General features: G+C 43.8%; 1 protein-coding gene across 1 annotated transcript in view; it reads right to left on the bottom strand.

The window, feature by feature from the left end:
- lrp5 (low density lipoprotein receptor-related protein 5) overlaps positions 1 to 27114 on the bottom strand; it is a 53904-nt gene that overhangs the window by 9819 nt on the left and 16971 nt on the right. Inside the window, exons 7-12 of the mRNA XM_029668334.2 lie at positions 25027 to 25423; positions 24586 to 24757; positions 2580 to 2796; positions 2091 to 2380; positions 1664 to 1890; positions 888 to 1072 (exon numbers count right to left, since the gene is read on the bottom strand). Of these exons, the coding sequence (XP_029524194.1) occupies positions 888 to 1072; positions 1664 to 1890; positions 2091 to 2380; positions 2580 to 2796; positions 24586 to 24757; positions 25027 to 25423 (1488 nt within the window). The remainder of the gene's footprint in view (positions 1 to 887; positions 1073 to 1663; positions 1891 to 2090; positions 2381 to 2579; positions 2797 to 24585; positions 24758 to 25026; positions 25424 to 27114) is intronic.

Below are 27114 nucleotides of genomic sequence, written 5' to 3'. Positions count from 1 at the left end.
AATATTGAACTCATTAGCCTGAATGCCGAGCGTCAGGTCTGGAGGAAACCTGACAACATCCCTACGGTGAAGCATAGTGGTGGCAGCATCATGATGTGGGGATGTTTTTCAGCAGCAGGGAGTAGGAGACTAGTCTGTATCGAGGCAAAGATGAATGGAGCAAAGTACAGCGAGATCCTTGAAAACCTGTTCCAGAGCGCTCAGGACCTAAGACTGGGGCGAAGGTTCACCTTTCAACAGGACAATGGCCCTAAGCTCACAGCCAAGACAAAGCAGGAGTGGCTTTGGGACAAGTCTCAATGAGTGGCCCAGCCAGAGCCCAGACTTGAACCCGATCAAACATCTGTGGAGAGACCTGAAAATAGCTGTTCAGCAACGCTCCCCTCCAACCTGACAGAGCTTGAGAGGATCTGCATAGAAGAATGTGAGAAACTCCCCAAATACAGATGTGCCAAGCTTGTAGCGTCATACCCAAGAAGACCGCTGTAATCGCTGCCAAAGATGATTCAACAAAGATCAGAGGGTCTGAACACTTATGTAAATGTAACATTTAACTTTTTTTTCTTTCTAAAAAACGTTTTTTTGCTTTGTCATGGGGGTATTGTGTGTAGATTGATGGGGAAAAAACAATTTAATACATTTTTGAATAAGTCTAACGTAACAAAATGTGGGAAAAAAAGTCAAGGGGTCCGAATACTTTCCGAAGCCACTGTACAAGAGTAATTAGGGTTAAGTGCCTTGCTCAAGAGCACATCAGCGTATTTTTCTCCTAGTTGGCTCGGGGATTCAAATCAGCGCCCTTTCAGTTACTGGCCCAACGCTCTTCACCACTTGCCTACCTGCTGCCATTAGTGTTGGAAAGGAGATCGACGACAGTATGCGTTTACCTTGCATGTTGGTTGACTCTATCATGCAGGTGTCCAGGTCGGTCCAGTACAGTCTCTGGTCAATGTAGTCGATGGTGAGGCCATTTGCTCTGCCCACTTTGTCCACTAGGGTCACTATGTTGCTGCCGTCCATGTGGGCCCTGGCGATCCTGGGCTTGCCTCCCCACTCAGTCCAGTACATGTAACTGAGGAGAGAGGGACAAAGAACTGCGTTTTATAACCCCCCAAACACTTGTTGCCAGCCAAGACCATGTCTGCATTCTTAAACTAATTCAATAAGAACTAGTACATTTTAAAATGGCCACGGCCCCAAGTACGGGGACAATCACTGTGGAATAACTCAGTGCTGTATTTCAGAGAGGAAACAATGCCAATGGGTGAAGCTACGTGGTAAAAATGCATCAGAAACCACAGGAATGACTTCATACTGCAGAGTGACATGTAGAAGCCGTGGCAGGTTGGCACAAGAGTGTCGACAAACTCCTCACACGGAGGACTAGCCGCAGTGCTGTGCCACTGACGCAACCTCTCATTACACTCACTGCCTGAGAGGGAAAAGATCATTTGTGGGGATTCACCCAGCCAGACAGCTCTATCAGTACTGGTGAAGAGACAGTCTAGCCTGGCTTCAGAGCTTTGTACGGTTTTTCCCACTCCTATAGTCACGGTCACATGTTCGAAGTTGGCAAGACCGCACAAACAGATCAGCGACCAAGCTAAGGTCAGTCAGACATGAGTTGCGTCATGCAGATGGGACGAATCTCAGTCAGTCTTACCCGTTGGCGGGGTCGAGGGCCAGGGAGCGAGGGTTGTCCAGGTCCTTACACACCAGGACCTGCCGGTACTGTCCGTCCAGCCGGGCCACCTCGATGCGGTTGGTCCCGGTGTCGGCCCAGTACACGTTCCTGCCCATCCAGTCCACTGCCATGCCCTCTGGGTAGTCCAGGCCAAACTCTATCACATGCTCCACAGAGCTGCCGTTCATGAAGGCCCTGCTGATGGTCTGGGGAGGCAGAACAGGGGAGTAGAGTCAGACACTTGAACAGTCAGGCACAGAGCTCAATAGGAATTTTTAAAAGCCTGGAGCTTAAACAAATAAACACCTGGTGGCTAATTCAACCCAAAACAAACCCCCAAAATTATACATGGTAACTCAAATTAACAATGACTAGAATAGAATGACAGAAAAGCAGTCATCCTCACCTTGGTGCTGACGTCAGTCCAGTAGATCCTGTTCTCGGAGACGTCAAAGTCGAGGGCGGAGGCCTCCTTGACCCCGGTGAGGGGGATGGCCACGTCGTTAGAGTTTGTGCCGAGAGAGATGGAGCGGATGTCAGCCCGGTTGGTGAAGAGCAGGAAAGCCTCGGGCACCACGCACATCCTCATGTCACTGAGCAGCTCCAGGCCCATGGGACAGGCACAGCGCAGGCCCTGGGGCCGGTGGAAACACAGGTGGCTGCAGCCGCCGTTGTCTTCCGCACAGCCGTTCGTGCCTTTTGGAGAGAGAGAGAGAGACACTGTCAGTTTCTCTGCAGTAGACAGAATTCTGTTCTGTTCAAGTATGGACAGTTGTGGATATCCATACATGAAAATGAGAAAACATTTACATGAGTTTTCGTAATTATTGTATACTACTTCTACTAAAAAAGCTGTGTGCAGCCTCATGTCAAACATTAACATTCTGTCTCCTACCGGAGGTCTCTGTGACTCTGGTGGCCTTGAGACCCATAAGGTCAGGCAGCTGATCGATGATGATCTCTCGGATAGCGTCGGTCTTGTGGACCCTCTCGATGCTCCGTCGCTGCCAGTCCGTCCAGTAGATGTAGTCGCCCAGCAGCGTGAAGCCAAAGATGTGGGGAAGCTTGTCCTCCAGCAGGGTCACCCTGTTGGAGCCGTCCACGTCAATCACCTGAGGGAGAGCAAGGAGGAGCGGTAGCCTGTGCCATGTATGAAAATAAACAGTTTTATTTCAACACACCTGTGATTTGCTCAAGGGCAAAATGGTAGGAACTGGCAACTAATAGGCATCCTCAGTGTGCCAAGTATGAGCAACAGAGTTTTTGATTTATCCTCAGGCTCTTGTTCTGTTAGACACGCATCCACTCACACCCCATAGATGCTGTAGGCATCAATAAGAGTTATGCAATCTAGTACTTGATAACCTTGGGTAAATAAAAAAAAATAACAGGTGAGACCAGGTTTCTGACAACTGAATACATTGCACTGACAGTGAACCTCACATAATATTTGTTGAGTTCACCAAGTGAGTACTAATTTCAAGACGTTCTTGCTGGGTGTATTAAAGCCAAATCATGGAGACATTTCAAACCAAGAGAAGTCCAAACTGCAAACAGACAAACTATTGATTTTCATAGATTACCAATAGAATATCTCCATCTAGGAAAAACATTGTGGGAGACAGCACCAATAAATCGTTATTTGTATCACGTTTCAAAATGAATAAATGTGACAGTATGTGATTCCTGTCACAAGTGTTGCATTACAGAGGGGGAGGAAACTGAAGTACACGGATGTAAGGAGTGGTGCCAAAGCATGCTTCGCTCTTTTACAGTGCAGAAAGAGAGAACTGAAACCGAATGTTCCTTCCTGGGAAGTGAACTGTGCTTATTTCAGAAAAGACTGCAATTACACTCGACAAATCCTAGACTACCCGGCATTACCATTACACAAAACTGTGCCTCTGAAAATAGAGCCTTTTTTTTCTTTTTATTTTTCTCCGCAAACTGGTGTCAGCTCCAGGATATATTTCCGTCTGACCGAAAATTCTGGAGTGTGGCATCTTATGGCAGCCACTACTACGTGACTTGGTGAGCATATTCTGCTCCAGGAGAAACCAAACGCTACGCAGATCAGCTTGCATGGAGGTATCAGTGGGTTCACGTGGGTGTAATTCAGTCCATGCAACCAACCAACCCACCCCAGGTCTTCATTTTGGTGGGAGACAAACTGAAGTGGTTCAGACACGCAGTATCAAAAAAATGTTTTAAATGGCCTGCTCTGGATGAAAACAAGATGTTGTCCACAAGCACACAACCCTACAGGAATTGAGCACAAAAGGCACCAGTACACCTTTATGTCCTGTTCAAAGCAAGTATTTAACATAATGGCAACTTGTACTTCTAAGATCCTGTGCTCTTACAGATGACTTTGGATTGCTCGAGTTAAGGCAAACTTAGGCCCATTCAGCAGTTATCGGCTGACGTGTAGATTTGTATTTAGACATTCTGCCAGGTGACGGTCATAATAATGTAGAGTATTGTTTTACCGAGAAGGAGCTCTTAAAACAAAGACTTCCTGTACGATGTGGTTCCCATCTCAAGCCCTTCCTGTGTGGAGCAGAGCAGAGCGTGCAGACGGAGATTGGGTTAGGGCTAGGGATTGGGGCTGCTGCCCTGGAGGGGAGTCCACTTGATTCATTCCTGAAATTCAGTCCCTCACTTCCTACAGCTGGTGGAGCGACTGACTTCCTCCCTCTCCTAATATAAAGAAAAACTGGGTGCATTGCAGGCAGCACACTGAGGGGGACTGGCAGAAATTGCCACCACAGAGAAATGGTGTCGCTTTTGAGGAGGAAAAAAGGTGAGATGGAAGATCATCCGGTTCACTAAACTGCTCTGACCACATGGCTGACAAACTCATGGGGTGGATTGGGTTCACTTTACACCCAGCATTCTTTATTGGACATTTGTACCGTGTGACTAGGTTGTCCCCACCACGGTTTCAGTAAAAAGCTGAGCGATAAGGCTGGAGAAATGTTAAGTCAAATTCACAGACAGAGCTAGGGATGTAAAGAATGACATCAAAATGATAAATAATCATGTTGAGGCTATACAGTGTTTGTAAACAAACATTGGCGTAAAACAAGCTCATATTTTAAGTTCTGATGGGGTACTACAGTTAAGCTAAGATGAGGAATTTATATGTTATATTCTTCAAGAATCAATGGGTACATATCAATTTGTAAGTCCAAAAATGGATGTAGAAACTGCAGCTAGACCTTTTTTTAAAGGGGCAAAGCACAACTCAAGCCACCCAATAAAGAGTGCAAAGTCTTAAAGGGGAACTAGCAGAAAGTTATTTTTCACACCTCACTCCAACTCGTCTTTGAAGTTGAACAGTGTATTGAAGTGCAGTAACACTGTGGGGGAGAGGGTGGGTCATCTCTGGGGTGGGTCACGTGACGCTCAACAAACAGGTTTCTATAACAGCCACAGCTAGCAGAGATATAATACCTCAACTGAACTTCCCTGGAAGCTTCACACAACGTGTGTGGTATTCCAAGTTCCATGAATGTTATGATTCCCTGTTTGAGGGAGACAGATTGGAATGTAAATATTTGTTATTCTGTAGTTCGGCCTTACTAGTGCGTTATCTTGTCCCAATTAAAATATGGATGACCAGTTATGCTTTGGAAGCAGACTTTCGACTTTGGGTTCTAACAATCTGTACAGAACACTGGGAGTGTTGTTGAACACAGGATGGGGTTGATGTTTGTCTCATGGTTTCCTAGGAGTTTGGCATGAATTCTTTCCACTGGTGTAATTAGACATGTTATTGGATGGCATACCTTTCAAAACGTCTGTTTCCCCCCTTTGCTTTCAGTGGACAACAGGACATTGTTCAGGCGCTCACCCGCGTATACCACCAAAATCGCAGCAATGGAGGAAACCGCCACAACTCTGGGATGATTCCTCCCCTCTAACTTTTCCCTCCGCAGTCTAATCCAGGTAGGATTACTGCTCTGGAGTCATGTTCCTCCCCATCCTGACAATTCCACATAATCCTTTGATGCGCTGCAAGGCGAGCGGTGTAAGTGCGCAGCTTATCAATTTTTGGCCCTGGATTCCAGCGGCACGGCCACACTTTCTCCAGGTTAACTCCTTCTGGGGCCGGCCTGGGAGTGGAGGGGAGAAAGGAAGGAGTGGAGGGGGAGGCCCTAGACAGCAGGCTCGGGTAAACGCATGGCTGCCAGTGCATACTGGACCCTTTTGTGTTATTAAAAACGTGCCAGCTGCCTAGGTAAATTGGCCCAGAACAAACCTAAGCAGGCCTCTGAGGTCATTCAAACATATGCCACAGGGTGAAGAAAGTGTTGAAGGAATTGACCTCCCCTTTCCACCAAAAAGGAAAAATCTTGCAAACAAACAAAAATGGACTCAAAACACCCAAACACACATTCTTTTGCTAAACAAAAAAGGTAAAGAGTCGGCAATACAACAAGTAAGGTTTGTTAAATAAGTTGGATCTGGCTCATATTATGCTAGATCTAGAAATGTGGATTCCACAGGATTTAGGAGCAACAGAGAAAACACATTTTTGATGGCAATTCTATGAGCAAAAATCTTTTCCAACCCTTGGAAAAATTAAAACTATTTTATTGAGAGGAAAACAAAATATGAAAGTCTCATCAGCAAGTCAGAGAAAGTTACTTTTTATTTATTTAACTAGTCAAGTCATTTAAGAACAAATTCTTATTTACAATGCCGTCCTACCCTGGCCAAACTAACGCCGCTGGTCCAATTGTGCGCTGCCCTATGGGACTCCCATCCACAGCCGGTTGTGATACAGCCTAGGGTCTGTAGTGACGCCTCTAGCACTGAGATTCAGTGACTTAGACTACTGCGCCACTCGGCAGTCCCTGCTTGGGACTTCAATGCCAGCCGACTTTAAATATCCCATTTGTGCCTTAGTGTCACTGAGATGCCATACAAATTCTGTGGGCAGGGGCAGTGTGACAACGGGCCACATGGCCTCCAAAGACCAGTCTCTACTAGCGAGCCTAAAGCTGCTCTTGAGTATGACCGAGGCCTGACCAACACAGAACAGGCCATTTCACTCCCACATTACACTAGATTAACAAAATCAGGAGTGACACATTTATTTCTTACCACTTAGTCTCTGAATTACAAACCATCACTCCCTACAGACCCTGGCCCTTTAAAATGTCAAGCACTAGTTTATTCTAATTTAAATAATTAGGCTATAAAGCCAGCGTTCTGCAGAAGTTAGATAGATTTGTAGTAGTGGGAGCTGGGATGCGTTTTCCTGGGTTTGTTACCCATCATATTATTGGCTCAGCTTTGGGATCACCATCAAGATGCATAACCTTGTGGATTGCATTATATGGAGAAGTCTAGGAGAATTGCACAAATTCAAATCTCCACACGAGCGAGCTCCCCCCACACCACCTCTTACCTGCCAGATCTGACCAATTACCCCACTCCCGAATACAGCCCCCCCCCTCAGGCCGCTTCACACGAAACAACCTCCCTATTCACCATTGGCTTTGAAATATTATAGGGTTTCGCTTGAGGTTTGGCCAGTTCTTCTGAAGGCCCGACTCGGCAACAAATGATATTATCTTTTTATCTGCCGTTTTCTATGTAAGGCCAAGAACAGCGCTGCCTTAATTCAAACAGAATGTCCATACTGCTTTTCTTTCCCCCTCCTATTCTCCTTTATACCCCCCCCCCAGCTCCCTTTTCAAGCCTCTCACTCACCCTCCCTTATGAAGGTTGACCACCTCTACAGGAAATAAGCAGGAAAGGAGGAGAAATGCTATATTCTCAAATAACATTTTGAATTGTGTCACCCAATATACAACGTTATGCTTCTGTTTGAAGCCTTTAACAAAATTTGGTTTAATGGACTACTATTGGTCATATGATCAAATTCTTGTATAAGACTTAATCTGAACATTTTAATTTGCTTATACATGTTGACGTTTGGTCTGAAGACTATCTTAAAAACAAAAATGGTGGATCTGTGTTGGTGTCATGTTTACAAAATATCTAAATAGAAAAGTTAAATATCAATTCCGCAATTCAAATGTCTAATATCATAATTGGAACCGTCCTCTGGAACTCAACAGGAGTCTAATGTGATGCAGAACACAATTCAAATCAAATGTTATTTGTCACGACTCGTAAAGAACCGGTGTAGACTAACAGTGAAATGCTTATTTACGGCCCTTCCCAACAATGCAGAAAGAAAATAACGAGGAATAAATACACAATGACTAACGTGGCTAGACACACACGGGGTACCAGGGTCGATGTATCGAGTCGATGTGCAGGGGTACAAGGTAATGGAGGTAGATATAGGTATTGGTAAAGTAACTAGGCACCAGGATAGATAATAAAACGGTAGCGTAAGTGAAGAGTCAAAAAGTTGGTGCATAGAGGGTTCATGCAGATAGCACTAATAGTTAAAATAGCTGCTCGGACTGAGTGATAACCAAAACGGTTATTTTGGTTTTTAAACTAATTGATAGACTTCGGTTCAATGATTTAAATTCCATTTTCTGATTTTCTTTTTCTCCCTGTGAGCTCAATGCGCACATTGTACTGCATTTTCTCTAGAGATAATACATTGCACAGTTCGGGCATTTAAGGGGTTGTAGTTTCCAACAGGCCAATGTTCCACATGTTAACGTAAGAATTAAGTGATGCAGAAAATGTGATAATTAACTACAATGACCATATTCCATTGTGCAGCTACTTGGCCGGTCTTGGTTTCTTTCACGCCTCCTACTAAGAAGAATGCGCGATCAAGGGATACAGAAAGCAGTTGCTTTGCCAGGTATTCAGCAGTTATGAAAGTACGCGTTATGTACTTTGAAATACTACTTAGTTATCGTCAGACAGCAGTTCTATATAAATTATTAAACAATTAAGTCATTAAATAACACAACTGAAATATTTTATTAAAGGTAATGCGAATAACTGATTAATAAGGGATCAATAGTCATGGTCAAATCACTACCATTATGCGTTCAACCCACATGATGCATGTAATGTTAAAAATAAAGATTTTTTACTAATCAAACTTAAAACAGAGCGGGGTAACTTCGGTGGCTAGATTCTTTGACCATTTTTATGGCCTTCCTTTGACACCGCCTGGTATAGAGGTCCTGGATGACAGAGCTCGGCCCCAGTGATGTACTGGGCCGTACGCACTACCCTCTGTAGCGCCTTGCGGTCGGATGCCAAGCAGTTGCCATACCAGTCGGAAATTTGAGGAGCCGAGGGCCCATGCCAAATCTTTTCAGCCTACTGGGGGTCATGTTTTCTTCACTACTGTGAGCAACTTTAGGTTCACGACACACTCCACTACAGCCCTGTTGATGTGGATCGGGGCGTGCCCGGCACTTCGTTTCCTGTTGTCCCGTGATCAGCTCATTTGTCTTGCTGATGTGGAGGTTGTCGTTCTGGCACCACACTGTCAGATCACGGACCTCCTCTCTATATAGGCGGCATCGTCGGTGATCAGGCCTACCACGTGTGTCATCAGCAAACTTAAATTATGGTGTTGGAGTCGTGCGAGGTCACACACTCATGGGAACAGAGACTACAGGAGGGGACTAAGCATGCATCCCTGTGTTTAGGGTCAGCATGGCAGATGTCGTTGACTAGGCCAGATTTTCCAAAGGGGGGGCGGGCCTTGTTACGCATTTCTGTGTGTAGACTATTGCTGATCTACAGTTGTTGCACAGGTGACACGCTGGTGAAGACAGAGTTAAAAACGGATTTCAGTTTCCCTGCATTAAAATTGCAGGCCACTACGAGCGCCACCTCTGGATGAGAATTCTCTTGTTTGCTTATGGCCCTATACAGCTCGTTGAGTGTGGTCTTAGCGCTCGCGTCGGTCTGTGGTGGGAAATAGACTGCTACTAAAAATATAGATAAACTCTTGGTAAATAGTAAGGTCAGCAGCTTATGAGGTATTCCATCTCAGGCGACCAAAAACTTGAGACTTCGGTAAGATTAGTGATCGCGCAGCAGCAGCTGTTAACACACCCTCAGCGCAAACAGCTTTTCCACATAGTACAGTAACCGGAGAAGTTGAAATTGTGGATTATTGCATTTTATAAACGGACATTTTCTAGCAATCATTTGAGTATAAAGGTGTACCTTCAAAAAGGTAGATGGAGTTATTTCCTAGCTGAAGGAGACTCATTAGCGCCACAGGTTCAAGTTGATATATTGTGATAGAGTGCATTGCACAAAGTCCATATTTTCTTTATAGCAATAAACATTCTTGTTCCATATGGGCATACTCCAACACACACACCCAGACAGAGCAACAGAACCAGATAGGGTCTAGCTTTAGCTGAACTCTTGATCCATGGAACGTCATCTTCTCCTGATCCCTGCAACTCACCAGGAAATATGGGGAGCTGGTGTCTGGAGAGGATCACGGACAATAAATCTCACCCACCCGTCTATAAACATTGAAGTATTCTCCAACCAGGCCTGCCAACAGTAGGTCCAGTTAAGCCAAAAATAATTACATTTACATGGCGGAACGGCTTTCACACGCAAAGACAATCCTGCTGATCCAGTAAAACGCACGACTTGGGTAGTAACAAGAGCTTGGGGCTCATTTAGGCTGTTCATTCACAACTGTTAACCTCTTGAAGCTAGGGGGCACTATTTTTATGTTTGGACAAATAACATTCCCAAAGTAAACTGCCTATTTCTCATGACCAGATGCTAGAATATGCATATAATTGACAGATTAGGATAGAAAACAGTAAAGTTTCCAAAACTGTAAAAATATTGTCTGCGAGTATAACAGAACTGATATTGCAGGCGAAAACCTGAGGATAATCCAATCAGGAAGTGCCTCTTATTTTGAAATCTGTGTTCCTATGCGTGCCTGTCCTTCATTTAAAGGGATATCAACCAGATTCCTTTTTCTGTGGCTTCCTTAAGGTGTCAGTCTTTAGACAGTTTCAGGCTTTTATTTTGAAAAATGAGCGTGAAGGATCACATTGCATAAGTGGAGAGGTGGGGGCTCTGAGTTTGTGCGCAATTGAGTAAACCGGCCATTGTTTCTCCCGCTGTTATGGAAGAAGCTACACACTTGGTTGATATATTATCGAATATATATATTTTAAAAACTACCTGAGGAATGATTATAAAAAACGTTTGACATGTTTCTGTGGACATTATGAAAACTATTTGGAATTTCCGTCTGCGTTGTCGTGACCGCTCTTTCCTGTGGATTTCTGAACATAACGTGACAAACGTCGGCATTTGGGTATAAAAATAATCTTTACGGAACAAAAGGAACATTTGCTGTGTAACTGGGTGTCTGAGTGAAAACATCCAAAGATCAAAGGTAAACAGTTAATTTGATTGGTTTTCTGATTTGTGACCAAGCTTCCTGATGCTAAGTGTACATAATGCCATGCTAGGCTATCGATAAGCAATCCAAGCGTTTGTGTAAGTTCTCTGTGTAAAGCATAATTTCAAAATCTGAGACAGGGTGATTAACATAATAATTCTTACGTTAACATGTGGAACATTGGCCTGTTGGAAACTACAACCCCTTAATACATTGCACAGTTCGGGCATTTATCTCTAGAGAAAATGCAGTACAATGTGCGCATTGAGCTCACAGGGAGAAAAAGAAAATCAGAAAATGGAAATTAAATAATTGAACCGATGTCGATCAATTAGTTTAAAAACCAAAATAACCGTTTTGGTTAATCACTCAGTCCGAGCAGCTATTTTAACTATTAGTGCTATCTGCATGAACCCTCTATGCACCAACACAAGGCCAAGATGTGTTTCCAAATATTGCACTTGTGATTTCATGAATATGAATATTTTCTAGTAATAATATTTGACTGTTGCGCTATGCTATTCAGCGGTTGCAGACGGAAATTATCCCGCTACAGGGATTGGTAGCGTCAAGAAGTTAAAGCAAAGACTAGTGAACAAAACAGTATACAAAAACATTGCCTTTATCTACTACGTCAGTCAATCGTTGAGCCAACCTGCACACACGATGCAAAAGTGATGGGGGGATTTTTTTTAATACAAAAATCAACCCGCCAAGCACCATATTCAAGGACAAAGTAAACAAAAATGTACAGTGCCTTAAGTATTCACACCTGGACACATTGTGTGTTAATGCCTGCATTTAAAATTGATGAAATATATATATTTTTTTATGTCACTGTCCTACACACACACACACAACCTCATGTCAAAGTGGAATTATGTTTTTAGAAATGTTTACAAATTAATGAAACCTGAACAGCAGAAATGTCTTGAGTCAATTATTTAAACCCTTTGTTATGGCAAGCCTAAATAAGTTTAGGAATAAAAATGTGCTTAACGAGTCATAATAAGTTGCATGGGCTCATTCTGTGCAATAACAGTGTTGAACATGATTTTTGAATGACTACCCCACACATACAGATAATTGTATGGTCCCTTAGTCGAGCAGTGAATTTCAAACAGACTCAAACAAAGACCAGGGAGGTTTTCCAATAACTCAAAGGGAACATATTGGTAGATGGGTAAAAATAAAATTAAAAAGACATTGAATATCCTTTTGAGCATGGTGAAGTTATTAATTACACTGTGGATGGTGTATCAATACACCCAGTCACTACAAAGATACATGCGTCCATCCTAACGCCGTTGCCAGAGAGGAAGGAAACCACTCAGGGATTTCACCATGACGCCACTGGTGACAAACAGTTTAATGACTGAAATAAGAGAAAACTGAGGATGAGGCAACAGTTACTCCACAATACCAACCTAATTGACAAGAGTGAAAAGGAAGCCTGTACTGAATAAAAACAATCCAAAACACACATCCTGTTTACAAATGAGGCACTAAAGTAATACTGCAAAAAAATATGGCAAAGCAATTCACTTTTTGTCTTGAATACATAGTATTGATTTGCCCCAAACATAACGGAGTACCACTCTCCATATTTTCAAGCACAGTGGTGGCTGAATCATGTTATGGGTATTCTTGTAATCGTTAAGGACTGGGGAGTTTCAGGGTGAAAAATAAAACCGAATAGAGCTAAGCACAGGTAAAGCCCTAGAGGCAGGACAATAACTTAAAACAAGGCCAAATCTACATGAGTTGCTTACCAAGAAGACAGTGAATGTTCGAGTAGCAGAGTTAGTTTTGACTTAAATCTGCTTAAATCTATGGCAACACTTAAATGGTTGTCTAGCAATGATCAACAACCTATTTGACAGAGTATGAAGAATTTAGAATATATATATATATATATATATATTTTTTTAAATGAGCCCGAGGACCATGCCCCAGGACTACCTGACATGATGACTCCTCGCTGTCCCCAGTCCACCTGGCCATGCTGCTGCTCCAGTTTCAACTGTTCTGCCTTTCTATTTTTCAACCATGCTGGTCATTTATGAACATTTGAACATCTTGGCCACGTTCTGTTATAATCTCCACCCGGCACAGCCAGAAGAGGACTGGCCACCCCACATATGCTCTCTCTAATTCTCTTTCTTTCTCTCTCTCGGAGGACCTGAGCCCTAGGACCGTGCCCCAGGACTACCTGACATGATGACTCCTTGCTGTCCCCAGTCCACCTGGCCATGCTGCTGCTCCAGTTTCAACTGTTCTGCCTTATTATTATTCGACCATGCTGGTCATTTATGAACATTTGAACATCTTGGTCATGTTCTGTTATAATCTCCACCCGGCACAGCCAGAAGAGGACTGGCCACCCCACATAGCCTGGTTCCTCTCTAGGTTTCTTCCTAGGTTTTGGCCTTTCTAGGGAGTTTTTCCTAGCCACCGTGCTTCTACACCTGCATTGCTTGCTGTTTGGGGTTTTAGGCTGGGTTTCTGTACAGCACTTTGAGATATCAGCTGATGTACGAAGGGCTATATAAATAAATTTGATTTGATTTGATATTGTACAATCCAGGTATGCAAAGCTCAGACTCACCCAGAAGCACTCACAGCTGTAATCACTGCCTAAGTTGGTTCTAACATGTATTGACTCAGGGATGTGAATACTTACATAAAAACGCAATATTTCGTTCAATACATTTGCAAAAATGTATAAAAACAAGTTTTCGCTTTGTCATTTGGGGGCATTGTGTGTAGTAGATGTTTGAGAAAAAAAGAAAAAAAATCATTTTTGAATTCAGGCTGTAACAAAATGTGGAATAAGTCAGGCACTGTAAATGTAACTAGGAACTATAACAGGTGCTTCCGGTCTTCTCAACTGGGTTTAGAAAGGACGGTCTGAACAGGTTGGCTGTCTCAGCGATGTCTTTGAACGCCACGCAGGCCTATTTGCCTGTAAATTCCAACACAATGTGGTCTTTGGGATACATATGGGATGCATTGCGAACAGACAAGTCGACAGCTGCTGGCAACTCCTCACCGCAACACTGCTACGGAGAAGGGATAGACACAGCACAATCATGTTAATAAGCCACAAACATGGCCAGAACAGGAGCAGAGGAGCTCGCAGGCCCCCTGCCTGCTGACAGATGTGGGACAGCAGTGCACATCCCTCAGGAAATGAGACATTGTCGTGCAGCGCAGCGCTGGGACTAAGGCTGCTTCTCTGGCTGAATATTACTAGACCAGGCAGTCTCAGTGCTGGAGCTAGGGAGGAGAGCCAGACAGCACTCTGTAAAGGTTATTGTTAACCTTTGAAGACGCCGATCTCATCCTCCCCTCTAGCAGGGCTGTAACGTCAAAAAGAAAACAGACGTTCTTGTTGATTCAAGACACTCTCCAATTCATCATTCCCTTTCCTTTGTAATTTCCAAAGGTGCACCGCCACGAGCCATCAAGAAGATGAGCGGTTACCGGCGAAGTCTCCTGGAAAATTGCAAGACACCTAAACACTTAGGCTAATAGTTCTCTTCCTGGCAAAACATTTGATTAACTTAATGTATTGAAGAACCTGGAGTTTAATAGGTCTAGGTCTAACAGCTGTTTACCATCAGCCTGAGCAGACATCTTTAAAACAACTAACATTGATGAAGGAAAAAAGCGACACTTGCCACTAATGAGTCTTCGACACCTAGATGTGTTTTCGAATACAGCTTTGCCCATGATGTACGGCCCAAGTGAGTGAAAAGTTGGACGGCAGAGTACTGGCCGATGGGGGTGGAAAATATTACGAAACTCAGGTGTCTTTCATTCCCCTCAAATGTGTATCCTTCCTCAGAGCTTGGCACATCAAAGTTTAAAACATCACTGTAGAAGGCAACAGCAACAAACAGTTGTTACCAGGCAAGTAACTGATTGGCTAAGTTGAGATATAAAACGTAGCAGTGGAAACTAACCAGCCAACAAGGCCAGCACAACAAGCTTGTACAAAGACTCACTGGACACCTCTGAAAATGAGATGCATGGCATCATGCCCCTTTATAAAACCAGGGAGTTCCACAGTAAACGTGGATAACCTGCAAGAAGAGCAGAGCATTCAGCAGGCTTCATTCCAGAAAATTGTGACCGAATGAAAGCACAGAAATGGCAATGATGGCAGATGAATCCATAGCGGAATGGGAGTTTAACTTATTTCCTACAATTTGAGTTGTGACTCGAGGTGGTTTGATCTTACTGACTGTGAAGTTGGTTGGACAAGGATTATGAGAGCGAGTCTGTGTGATTCAACTCAGCTGTTAAGACTGATCGGCCACAAGGCTGTGTGTGCGGGGTTGTCTGTTGAGTGGCTGAGTTCTCTATGGCTTACTCTGCTGCTGTCCCCCCCACCGTCCTCCATGTGAAGAGGCTTGAACGGGTCACTTATACTGAGACTAAAGCTGTCATTAGCATGGCCAATGTTTTAGAAAGGGGCCCCTTGTTGGAAAATCCTCTGCAAATCAAGTTTCACGGCTCAAGACGGAAACAATGTGGCGAGGGCATCTGAGCGACGCTTCGGGGGAACATTAAAGAAAACATTATTGATCCCTTTCAGACGAGAGGGGTTTCAGCCAGCATCCATCAGCACCACGGCCTTCAGCTGGTCAGACTCAGATCCCAGGCCTAAATAAAGACCTTTTCACAGCAAGGCTTTTCATTGTGGTGGTGAAAACAGCCCTGGTTGCCACTACCTTGGCTGTAAATGTACCGAAAAAAAACTAAAGTAATCAGATGCACTTAAGGCTATTCATTGTCGTTTGTGCTCTTTCTCCACTTTTTATAGAAATAATAGACCACTTCACATAATGATTTATTTGACAAACAGGCAATTCAGCATTTATTTTGTTCATTTTGCCCAAGTTATTTTAATGAGATCCGTGGCTCAGCAGTAAGCCATATACCCAAAAAATAAAAAGTTATTCACACATGGGTTCAAAGTTGCCTCCACTCTTTTCTCACCAACACATAGATGGGTATTGGGTACAGCTGCTGAGATCACAGGAGGTCTTTGAGGTTCAGTTCTGAGAACCAACACCCAGTTCCCGAGAAGCTCATATTTTTCATTCCGCTCATATTTTTCTGGAGGAAATTCGATCACCATACCATTTACTTTCCTCTACCTCACAAAATGTACCATATGGAACCACACACTACACACATGGCAATGAAGAGTGACTAAACGCTCCACGGAAGGAGAATCTGCATAATTGTACAACAAAGCATGAGTTTCTGTATAGAGGACTAGCACATCAGTCAAATGAGTTATCCTCAGGATCTCACCAGTTATTGGGTGAACGAGGGGGTGCGGCAACATCAGAGGATTTCACAGGGGGGGTGGGGGCGAGGTTGCAGGGGGAGTCAGATTCCTCAAAGAGGCTAAAACACATGGCGAGAGACTGAAATAAAAGACCACAATTCCTTTACTGTTTAAGGAAAAACCTTCCAATCCGAGTGCCAATAACTTAGCCTTCTTTCAGACGTGCGGGTCCCGAGATGAAAGAGGACCTTCTTGGACTGTATTCAAAACAGAGCTTTCAACAGCACATTTAAAAGAAAAGGAGGCAGTGGACTCAGATCAACATTTCAAACTCCACTGTATCTCAGCAAAAGGCCTACTTGGTAGCTCGTCAGTAATGAAAAGCTTCGTCAAAAATATTAAAACTTTGTCCCTACTATTTTGTCTTAATAAATACTCTGATAATAATTAATCTAATAGTATTGCAACTTCACTTCAGAACACTGATATGGACAAAGGAAAACAAATGACTAATTTACTTAATTGAAAGTGCCGGACTTACTCGATTTGCTCAACAAGCAAGCAATGGAAAATGCCATCTAAAAATATTTCTCCATTTTGAATGAATGTGAAAAGGCACAACCTCTGAAGATGGCTTAGGGGACTTTCAAACCAGAACTCTTAAAAACACCAGAGTAAAAGTGGTATAATAGCATTAAACATCCCCAGAAACATCTGATAATATACATAGAGTCAGATCCACACTAGGGATGGGAGTTTGAAATAATTTTACTACTCGAATAGTATCAGTCATCTTTGGTCAGATATTCGAAATACATGTGTTTTTTTTAAACATACGTTTTTAACCAGAGCACTGCTGTGCGATTGGGAGGCTGGCACTATTGCTGCAGGTGCTGAGGTCATATGGGGCAGAGTGTGTAGCAAGCAGCGGATACAGTCACGGCTAGCTAACTTGAGGCAGCCACAAAGTTATTCATCATCCCATATAAGCTAGCTGCGCTTTCTCCTTGACCCCATTCAGATAAAATATCCTACCTGTTGGTTGCTCGTTGTAACCGACCGCTTTATTTCGCTAACTTCATTCCATTCAATCTTGCATTGAGTTAGCGAACTCGCACATCGAGCCTGTTTGCCACTTTGATTGGCCAACATAAACAGGCTACATATGTGAAGGCTAGTGGTTAGATACTAGTCTTTAAATGGGGCACACCGTGCATGGCATAAAAACTACACTGCTCAAAAAAATAAAAGGAACACTTAAACACCACAATGAAACTCCAAGTCAATCACACTTCTGTGAAATCAAACTGTCCACTTAGGAAGCAACACTGATTGACAATACATTTCACATGCTGTTGTGCAAATGGAATAGACAACAGGTTGAAATTATAGGCAATTAGCAAGACACCCCCAATAAAAGGAGTGGTTCTGCAGGTGGGGACCATAGACCACTTCTCAGTTCCTATGCTTCCTGGCTGATGTTTTGGTCACTTTTGAATGCTGCCGGTGCTTTCACTCTAGTGGTAGCATGAGACTGAGTCTACAACCCACACAAGTGGCTCAGGTAGTGCAGCTCATCCAGGATGGCACATCATTGCGAGCTGTGGCAAGAAGGTTTGCTGTGTCTGTCAGCGTAGTGTCCAGAGCATGGAGGCGCTACCAGGAGACAGGCCAGTACATCAGGAGACGTGGAGGCCGTAGGAGGGCAACAACCCAGCAGCAGGACCGCTACCTCTGCCTTTGTGCAAGGAAGAGCAGGAGGAGCACTGCCAGAGCCCTGTAAAATGACCTCCAGCAGGCCACAAATGTGCATGTGTCTGCTCAAACGGTCAGAAACAGACTCCATGAGGGTGGTATGAGGGCCCGACATCCACAGGTGAGGGTTGTGTTTACAAGCCCAACACCGTGCAGGACGTTTTTCATTTGCCAGAGAACACAAAGATTGGCATATTTGCCACTGGCGCACTGTGCTCTTCACAGATGAAAGAAAGTTCACAGAGAACGTTCTGCTGCCTGCAACATCCTCCTGCATGGCCGGTTTGGCGGTGGGTCAGTCATGGTGTGGGGTGGCATTTCTTTGGGGGGCCGCACAGCCCTCCATGTGCTCGCCAGAGGTAGCCTGACTGCCATTAGATACCGAGATGAGACCCTCAGACCCTTTGTGAGACCATATGCTGGTGCGGTTGGCCCTGGGTTCCTCCTAATGCAAGACAATGCTAGACCTCATGTGGCTGGAGTGTGTCAGTAGTTCCTGCAAGAGGAAAGCATTGATGCTATGGACTGGCCGGCCCGTTTCCCAGACCTGAATCCAATTGAGCACATCTGGGACATAATGTCTCGCTCCATCCATCAACGCCACGTTGCACCAGACTGTCCAGGAGTTGGCGGATGCTTTAGTCCAAGTCTGGGAAGAGATCCCTCAGGAGACCATCCGCCACCTCATCAGGAGCATGCCCAGGCGTTGTAGGGAGGTCATACAGGCACGTGGAGGCCACACACACTGAGCCTCATTTTGACTTGTTTTAAGGACATTACATCAAAGTTGGATCAGCCTGTAGTGTGGTTTTCCACTTTAATTTAGAGTGTGACTCCAAATCCAGACCTCCATGGGTTGATAAATTTGATTTCCATTGATAATTTTTGTGTGATTTTGCTGTCAGCACATTCAACTATGTAAAGAAAAAAGTATTTAATAAGAATATTTCATTCAGATCTAGGATGTGTTATTTTAGTGTTCCCTTTATTTTTTTGAGCAGTGTATATTGAAAAGTGTTTCATTAAATTAATAATTTGAAATGTCGTATCTGTGTATGTAACAATGTCATATGGATATTTTAATTTTCAAAAAAAAATTCCAGTGTTATGATACGTTTTTTCCCCTTGCAAAGAATGAATACTCACAAGTATTCAAATAATAACGTCAATTCATATCTTCAAATAACAGCGCACATCCCTAAGCCACACATGGCAATGCATGATAGCTATATGCAAAGTGTGAAGATGACAAACATTTAGGGAAGTGAAGAGCTATCCCCTCACACACTGAAAAATGTCTTCGGACCCAAAAGGCATTTCACAACGCAATAGAAAAGAAAGAAAATTCAGACAGGCCCAGTCACCAGCACAGAAAAAGAGTATGGGGGGCTAAAAAGCCTCCAGACCTCTATTTATAACCATTCAGCCAGTGAACTGACGCATTCCAAATGCCAGAAGGCACTTTTCAAAAACATTTAATTCAAGACCTAATGCTGTTGTCATCTAAAAAGAAAAAAAAGGTAGGCAGTAGCAACTAAATGCACCCTTCTTTAAGGAAAAGATAGTCTCGGAATTTCAAACAGCCATTACAAAAACACAAGGGAGCCCTCAAAACAAAAACGCTTAATTATGTTCAAAAACTTTAATGAGAAATGACTGATGTCTGAGCAGCGCCAGGATTTCTCCCCATTAGCACTTCAAGCAGTTCAGTCCCCTTCAGCAGCTAAGTGGGTCCGTGGAAGAATGGCCGGGGCCTCCATTAGGTGAAGCTGAAGAACCCTTGTGAAAAGAGCAGAACAGAACACACTTGTCAGCTGCTGGGAGCCTCTGGAAGCAGGGCTGCCACCAAAGTGGGCATCTGGTGCAGGAGTGGGGGCTGCTGAGAAGGACTCTACAAGGGCTGGCCCGCCACCATTCTATGCACCCATTGTAAGGTCCAGGGCAAGGGTCACGGCAGAAAACACGGGCTAGGGGCTTCCCTTGTCAGTCAGCACATTGGTCAGGCGTGCTGTGATGTGAGAAGAGGCAGTGCTGCCCAACCCCCTCTTTGAATCGCTCCACTACCCTTGTTTGGTTTCTCCTCCATCTGCTCTACACAGACAGAGAGAGAGTCAGGCAAGGAACTCTGGGCTGCTGGGTCCAGACTCCAGAGCAAATAAACAACTCTTCACCAGCCACAAAGTTATGGAATGTACGATTTCTGGAAACACTATTGTATGATGCCAATAGCAATTTTTTTTCACCTAAATTATCCGGTAATCACTAAAAGTATTCATCTGGAAATAAACCCAGCATATGATTCCCAGAACTGGTCACTCCCCACTCTCAGGACCTGCACACACAGATGGATTCAACATTTTGGACATCTCTTTCTGACAAAGGGCTCTTTCTACTTCTCCGTGTGCCCTGAATCCTTTGCTGTGGGGCTCGAGAGACGATGCAGTCACTCTTTCAGGAAAGCGTCGCCCCACGGCTCTGAGTTGACAACTGATTCAGACAGGAGAGAACATTTCTTCACTGTGCCCCTGGACAATAACCCAAAGGTTCGCTGGAGCCTGGTGCTAGCCAAATCCAGTGCCAGCCAAAGCCCCAGCGAGGGACAGATGCCTGGTTTAAGGCGAGGGGAAAGGGGAGACAGGGACATTACATGTTGACACGTCTGTGGCCTCTCATGGAGCTCAATATCTTAGTGGGAGCTCCCTATTCCCTGCTCATTCATCCCAGCCTGCATGCCCGACTCCGTTAATGATAATCAACACTGGCCACAAACAAGCCAGCTTCAGAGCATTCTAGCTAGGCAGGTAAAAATGATTTACAGTTTAACAAAGAGTTTTAGAGTGGATTTGTAAATGGATAGTCTTCCCCCTACCTCCCCCCTAAGGGTACTTTATGCTTTCTGAGACTGAACAATGCCCCTGCAGGGTGCCAGGCAACAGAGGCGAGCTAAAAAAAAAAGTGGTTAGGAAACTTCCCAGGGCTGATGAGGCCAGTCAGACAAACTGCTCCTAAACGAACAGAACCCCAAGTGAGTTCACTAACCACGGGTAAAGGCATAGTTATGATGAGCAGGGGAATAACTAACCAACAGGAGACACAGTCACAGGGAAAGAGAAGAGTGAGAAGGGGGAAGAAAACAAACTAATTCCCACCAAGTGCTGTGTTAAAGCTCATCTGGGAGGTGGCTCCAGCTCTTCCTGTGTTTACATATTATATGGAGCATGTGACTGGAGAAATATGGCCACCGTGGTATTCAACACCCTGGGACCTGTGCATGCAGGTAGACGATAAATCATAAAATACAGTCAGACCTTGAAGAAGACACACACACACACACAGCTCTTCCTCTAAAGATATGATCACCCGCAAGCTAACAAAGGAGCAGCCTAGCACAGTTTCTAGCCTCTCAAAATAATTCAGTCTTTCACATGTAAAATTACCCCCACTCCCCGATAAAATAACACAATATAAAGAGTGGGAAATTGGGTAATATCAGGGTTTCAAACAAATTGGCTTTGGACAGAGGCAAGCAGGAAATAAGTACAGGATAAAGTCCTAGCTGTTAGAATCCAAACAATATTAAACTGCAGTGTGTCTGACAGGAAATCTAGAGTTGCTTGTCCAGGTATTATAACAGCTCTGACATTCCTCTGTAGCTCACACAGGATCAACGGTCAGATTAGGGCTGTAACAGTCATGGAATATTAGATGACGGTAATTGGCCAGCCAAATGACCGCGTTAACCGCAATCATTTTTTAAAACCCATTTTCTCCTCTCCGCCACTTCTGACTGCATGTGCTGCCATAGAAATGAAAAAGACTGGCATCCCCATTCAAGTCAATGGTGGCATAATGGGTGGACTGATGGCCGTTGCAAGTGTACCCATAGGAGCAAGGCAATAAGTAAAATACTGTATGTGCTAAAATATGCGCCATGGTTTATTGATTCAACTCAACTGACATTACAAAAAATACATTCCATTGCATGAGCCACATCAGTTAACTTCTTATGGCTGAAATCCCGTTAACGGGATGGATATGACAACAGCCAGTGAAAGTGCAGGGCGCCAAATTCGAAACAGAAATCTCATAACTAAAAGTCCTCAAACATACAAGTATCTTATATCATTTTAAAGGCAATCTTGTTAATCCCACCAGTGTTCGATTTCAAAATAGGCTTTACAGCGAAAGCGCCAAACAATTATTTTAGGTCAGATCCAAGCCACAGAAAAACAGCAATTTTTCCAGCTAAAGAGAGGAGTCCCAAAAAGCAGAAAGAGATAAAATTCATCACTAACCTTTGATGATCGTCATCAGATGACACTTATAGAACTTCATGTTACACAATACATGTATTTATATAAAAAAATCTCAGTGTCACGTAGAGTAGGCCAGAAGGCTAAACTGGATAACCTAACCTCTATCAAAATAAAAAGATGGCGGAGCCGCAAAAGTTCTTCTGTGCAAAGGTGTTTATTTACAAGTGATTCCGGAACAAAAAACAACAGTACTGCCATCAACGTCTACCTTATGGGACAGCTTAAAAACAATGCTGCCCCATCCACAGCTCAATCCAAAAAATGCCTTCCCATGACTGAAAGAGAGGCTCCTTTTGTAGGGCTAGCCCCTCCCCTCAGAACAATTAACCCTGGTTAATTAATCAATTAACAATACAAACCTACATTTTCCATGAACTAAACATACTAAAGGATATACATTGAAACACAGTTTTAAACAATATCACAACATAACATTTTCAACATTACATCACTACTGACAATATCTTTCAATATGCCCATATGCATTAATGAGCCATTTGGGACAGGCACTATAAAGCCAACCCAATTCCCTTAGCTCGGGTCCTTTTCCAGCATACCCGGAAGCTACCGAGATGGAGAGAGAGGAACAGAACAAACAAACAATGCGCTCATCCACAACATTGATAAGTATAATAATTATTGTATCTCTCAAATATGAACATTGACAAGTGTGAAATGCATGCACCAAGACAGAAGTTAATTTGTGTGTCGACCCACATTGTTAACTTATCTTATAATGGCGCAGGGAGGAGTGATGAATATGCGTGTGCGTTAAAGAACCAAATGCTGCCCGCGGCCAGTGACGGACTTACGTTCAGTAGTTCCAAAAACATCCGGTGATTTTGCAGAGAGCCACATCAATTTACAGAAATACTCATTATAAATGTTGATAAAAGTAGTATTATGCATGGAACTTTAGATACACTTCTCCTTAATGCAACCGCTGTCAGATTTCAAAAAAGCTTTACGGAAAAACAAACCATGCAATAATCTGAGTACGGTGCTCAGAGAACAAATATATCCGCCATGTTGGAGTCAACAGAAATAACATTATATAAATATTACACTTACCTTTGATGATCTTCATCAGAATGCACTCCCAGGAATCCCAGTTCCACAATAAATGTTTGATTTGTTCGATAATGTCCATCATTTATGTCCAAATAGCTACTTTTGTTAGCGCGTTTGGTAAACAAATCAAAACTCACGACAAAATGTCAAAAAGTTCCATTACAGTCCGTAGAAACTTGTCAAATGATGTATGGAATCAATCTTTAGGATGCTAACATAAATCTTCAATAATATTCCACACGGAGAATTTCTTTATCTTCAGAAAAGCAAAGGAACGGGAGCTACCTCATGTGAAATGCGCGTGATCAGCGCGTGACTGCTGGCAGACCTCAGACTCATTCCCCTCTCATTCAGCCCCCCTTCATAGTACAAGCATCAAACAAGTTTCTAAAGACAGTTGACATCTAGTGGAAGCCTTAGGAAGTGCAACATGACCAATATCCCACTGTAACTTCAATAGAGGCTGAGTTGAAAATCAACCAACCTCAGATTTCCCACTTCCTGGTTGGATTTTTGCCTGGCATTCTGTTATACTCACAGACATTCAGTTTTAGAAACTTGTGTGTTTTCTATCCAAATATACTATAATAAATAATATGCATATATTAGCAACTGGGACTGAGGAGCAGGCAGTTTACTCTGGGCACCTTTCATCCAAGCTACTCAATACTGCCCCCCCAGCCATAAGAAGTTAACAATTTGAATGATCATTGTACATTAACATGGAATTGATTGTCACAATGACATGTACATTTGAAATCTTTTAAAAAAAGCAGTTATTGGCAGTTATTTTATTTCCATGACAAGTCTTCATCCATAACATGGTTATAGGGTAATTGTGTCAGCCATAGGTCAGATATATTCTCAGGTTTGGGCTTCCTCTCCTCATCCAAGAATGTGCTCCTGAAGCACTTCTCAACATCCACAGGCAACACAAACACCCCAGACAACCTCAAAATGAGGGGAGCGAATGAATGAGAACACAAGTCCCGAGGGAGACGTTGACTCAACTACTTCCACAATCAACAGCAGTAATGCATGGGAATATTGTAGTTACTTCATAGACAACTATTTGGTACATAAGAAACACCAAACTTACCTCAATTTTGTCCGTCTTGGCATCGCCCCAGTACAGCTTTCCTGCTTCATAGTCGATGGCTAAACCGTTTGGCCAACCCAGCGAGGTATTGAGCAGCACGATACGCTCAGTTCCATCCAGGTTAGCTCGCTCTATCTTGGGCTTCTCCCCCCAGTCTGTCCAGTACATGTAACTGTGGAGAGAGACGGGAACTAAATTCAAACTCAACTAGAAGCACAAGCATTTCGCTACACTCGCATTAACATCTGCTAACCAGGTGTATGTGACTAATAAAATTTGATTTATAGTGTAACTTGAAGTGAAATCATTCAACAGGTTTTGTAGAATACATATGGAATGAAAAAGGAATACATCATTTTTGTTGTTGCTGAAATGAGTTAAACTTGATTGCTGTGATCAAATAAGAAAACAAATATCTAAATCTATAAAACACACACATACCCATTGACAGGGTCCAGCACAATGGCCCTTGGTTCATCCAAGTTCTCTGAGATCAGAATACGCCGGGAGGTTCCGTTCAACCTGGTAACCTCAATACGGTCAGTGCCAGTATCTGTCCAGTACAGGTTCCGGGCCACCCAGTCCACCGCGATGCCATCTGGGTGGTTGATCTCCGTGGTGACCAGGGTCTGGGCCTCAGTGCCGTCGATACGTGAGCGGCGGATGGCTTTGACCTCGTCATCAGTCCAGTACACATATCCATCCACAGGGTCGTAGTCAATGGCGATGGCATGGCGGATGTCATCCACCTGAAGGACGATGTCGGTGAAGTCTGGGAGGTCCAGAGAGATCCTCCTCAGGTCAGTCCTCCGGGCCAGCAGCAGAACCTGCTCTGCACCTGGGGAGGTAGAAGTGGACATTAGTGGGGAGAGAGCATGCCAGTCAACTGGCATGTGACATAACAGAGCTCATTGGAGACTTATCTGGAGGTCCTACAAAGCCATACCTGACGAACAGAAATTAATATGTTTTAGTAAAGACGAACCTTCAGAGGACAATTTATAGTTGTAACTTAATTCTTGTATTGCATTTGTTTAAATTGGTTTTTAGTTGATGAATAGGCTATTTGTTCACTTTTATCCAAACAAAAAAAGAGAGAACAGGCTTTAGATTAGAAACAAATCCAAAAAACTAAATTATGCCTTTTAAATATCAGCCTATCAAAAAAACAGTTGTGTATAAATGTTTTCCTGAGGGGACACCTAGCTGCCACGGAGCCTGGTTTAAATAGCAGCTGCATTTGCTCACTAGAGCCACACTCTGCGGAGGCAATTAGGTCCAACTTTTTCCTTGCCTAATCTCACGTTTTAGCCATGTACGCTCCAGTGCTCCCAAGACCAGCTGCAGACTACCGACGCCCAATCAGAAGAGGGCATCAATCAAGGGTGACACCAATCAGTAATGACAGTGAAAAAACGGCTCTTCGTTTTCCATCAAGGGGAGAACGCCACGCCTTTGATTTAAATTCACTCCTCGGTCTGCTTCACATTTGACAAAGTGACAAGACTTCCCCTAAAACCACAAACGCCCTCAATTTAGCCACCCAAGCTAAACAAATGAGGAGCGTGGACACTAGCTCTCTTTAATCTTCACACAGCCACCCCCCCCCCTCCCCGTCCTGCTGCTTTCCCCCTAATCGGAGCTGATACAATGGGGTATTGTTTTACATTCTGTTTAGTTGTCAACACTGCTGGAGGTCGGCTTAATCCTATAGTCATTCTGAATACATCCATGTTCTATCAGGCCTGGATTACTAACCCCCCCACACACACACTATGGTTTTACTTACTTCTCTGGAATGAGGGCTAGAAGAATACAACTCATTGTTCCCTGGCCTGGGAATACACCGCCTCAATTTCAAATAGAGGATCTGCTGCATCCCTGGCCTGGGAGAGGAGTCTTTTTGAGGCAAAGAACAGGACTGGTGCACAGAGACAATGGTGTTTTCTGTCCACCAGAGAGGGGTGAGAACCAGGACGGCCAGGACTGAACTCGGATTTCAGAATCAGCACTGACCTTGGCTTGACGTCGAACTGTTTCATTCCAACAAGGAGGTATCCCAGGTCAAAACAGCCTCCAGCAACTAAACAAGCAAAGGGCTGTCACTCCTCAAACAAGGGTTGATGCCAAGAAATCCCCCAGAATTTTTTTTCTTCCCCTCTAGACAAGTATTTGTCACCTTTATGAGGGTTATGGGTGGGGTGGGTCTCCTTAGTCATGGGCAGGCAGGGAGAAATATCAGGCCCTCCAGAGAGACCAGAGGGAATGTAAACACCCTGGGGCAAGTCAAACAAACAGGTTTCATTTTGCAGGATGGGCCCGGGCTGTGTCCACTAAACACACAAACGGCGCAGTGACCTGATTAGGCCTGGCTTCCTACGTAATTGCTCTCTCTGCCCAGAAGTAAGGCGAGGAGATTGGAGTGGCAAGGGAAATGACCGCAGCAGCAACACAACGCATAAACAGGAGAGGTCCAACCTTCCTGAATTTCAGTCAGTCACATCTATGGCCTTTGGTAAACTCTGGAAA

This window comes from Oncorhynchus nerka, linkage group LG9a, assembly GCF_034236695.1.
Source record: "Oncorhynchus nerka isolate Pitt River linkage group LG9a, Oner_Uvic_2.0, whole genome shotgun sequence".
NCBI classification, from domain to species: domain Eukaryota; kingdom Metazoa; phylum Chordata; class Actinopteri; order Salmoniformes; family Salmonidae; genus Oncorhynchus; species Oncorhynchus nerka.
This window is presented reverse-complemented; position numbering and strand designations above follow the sequence as displayed.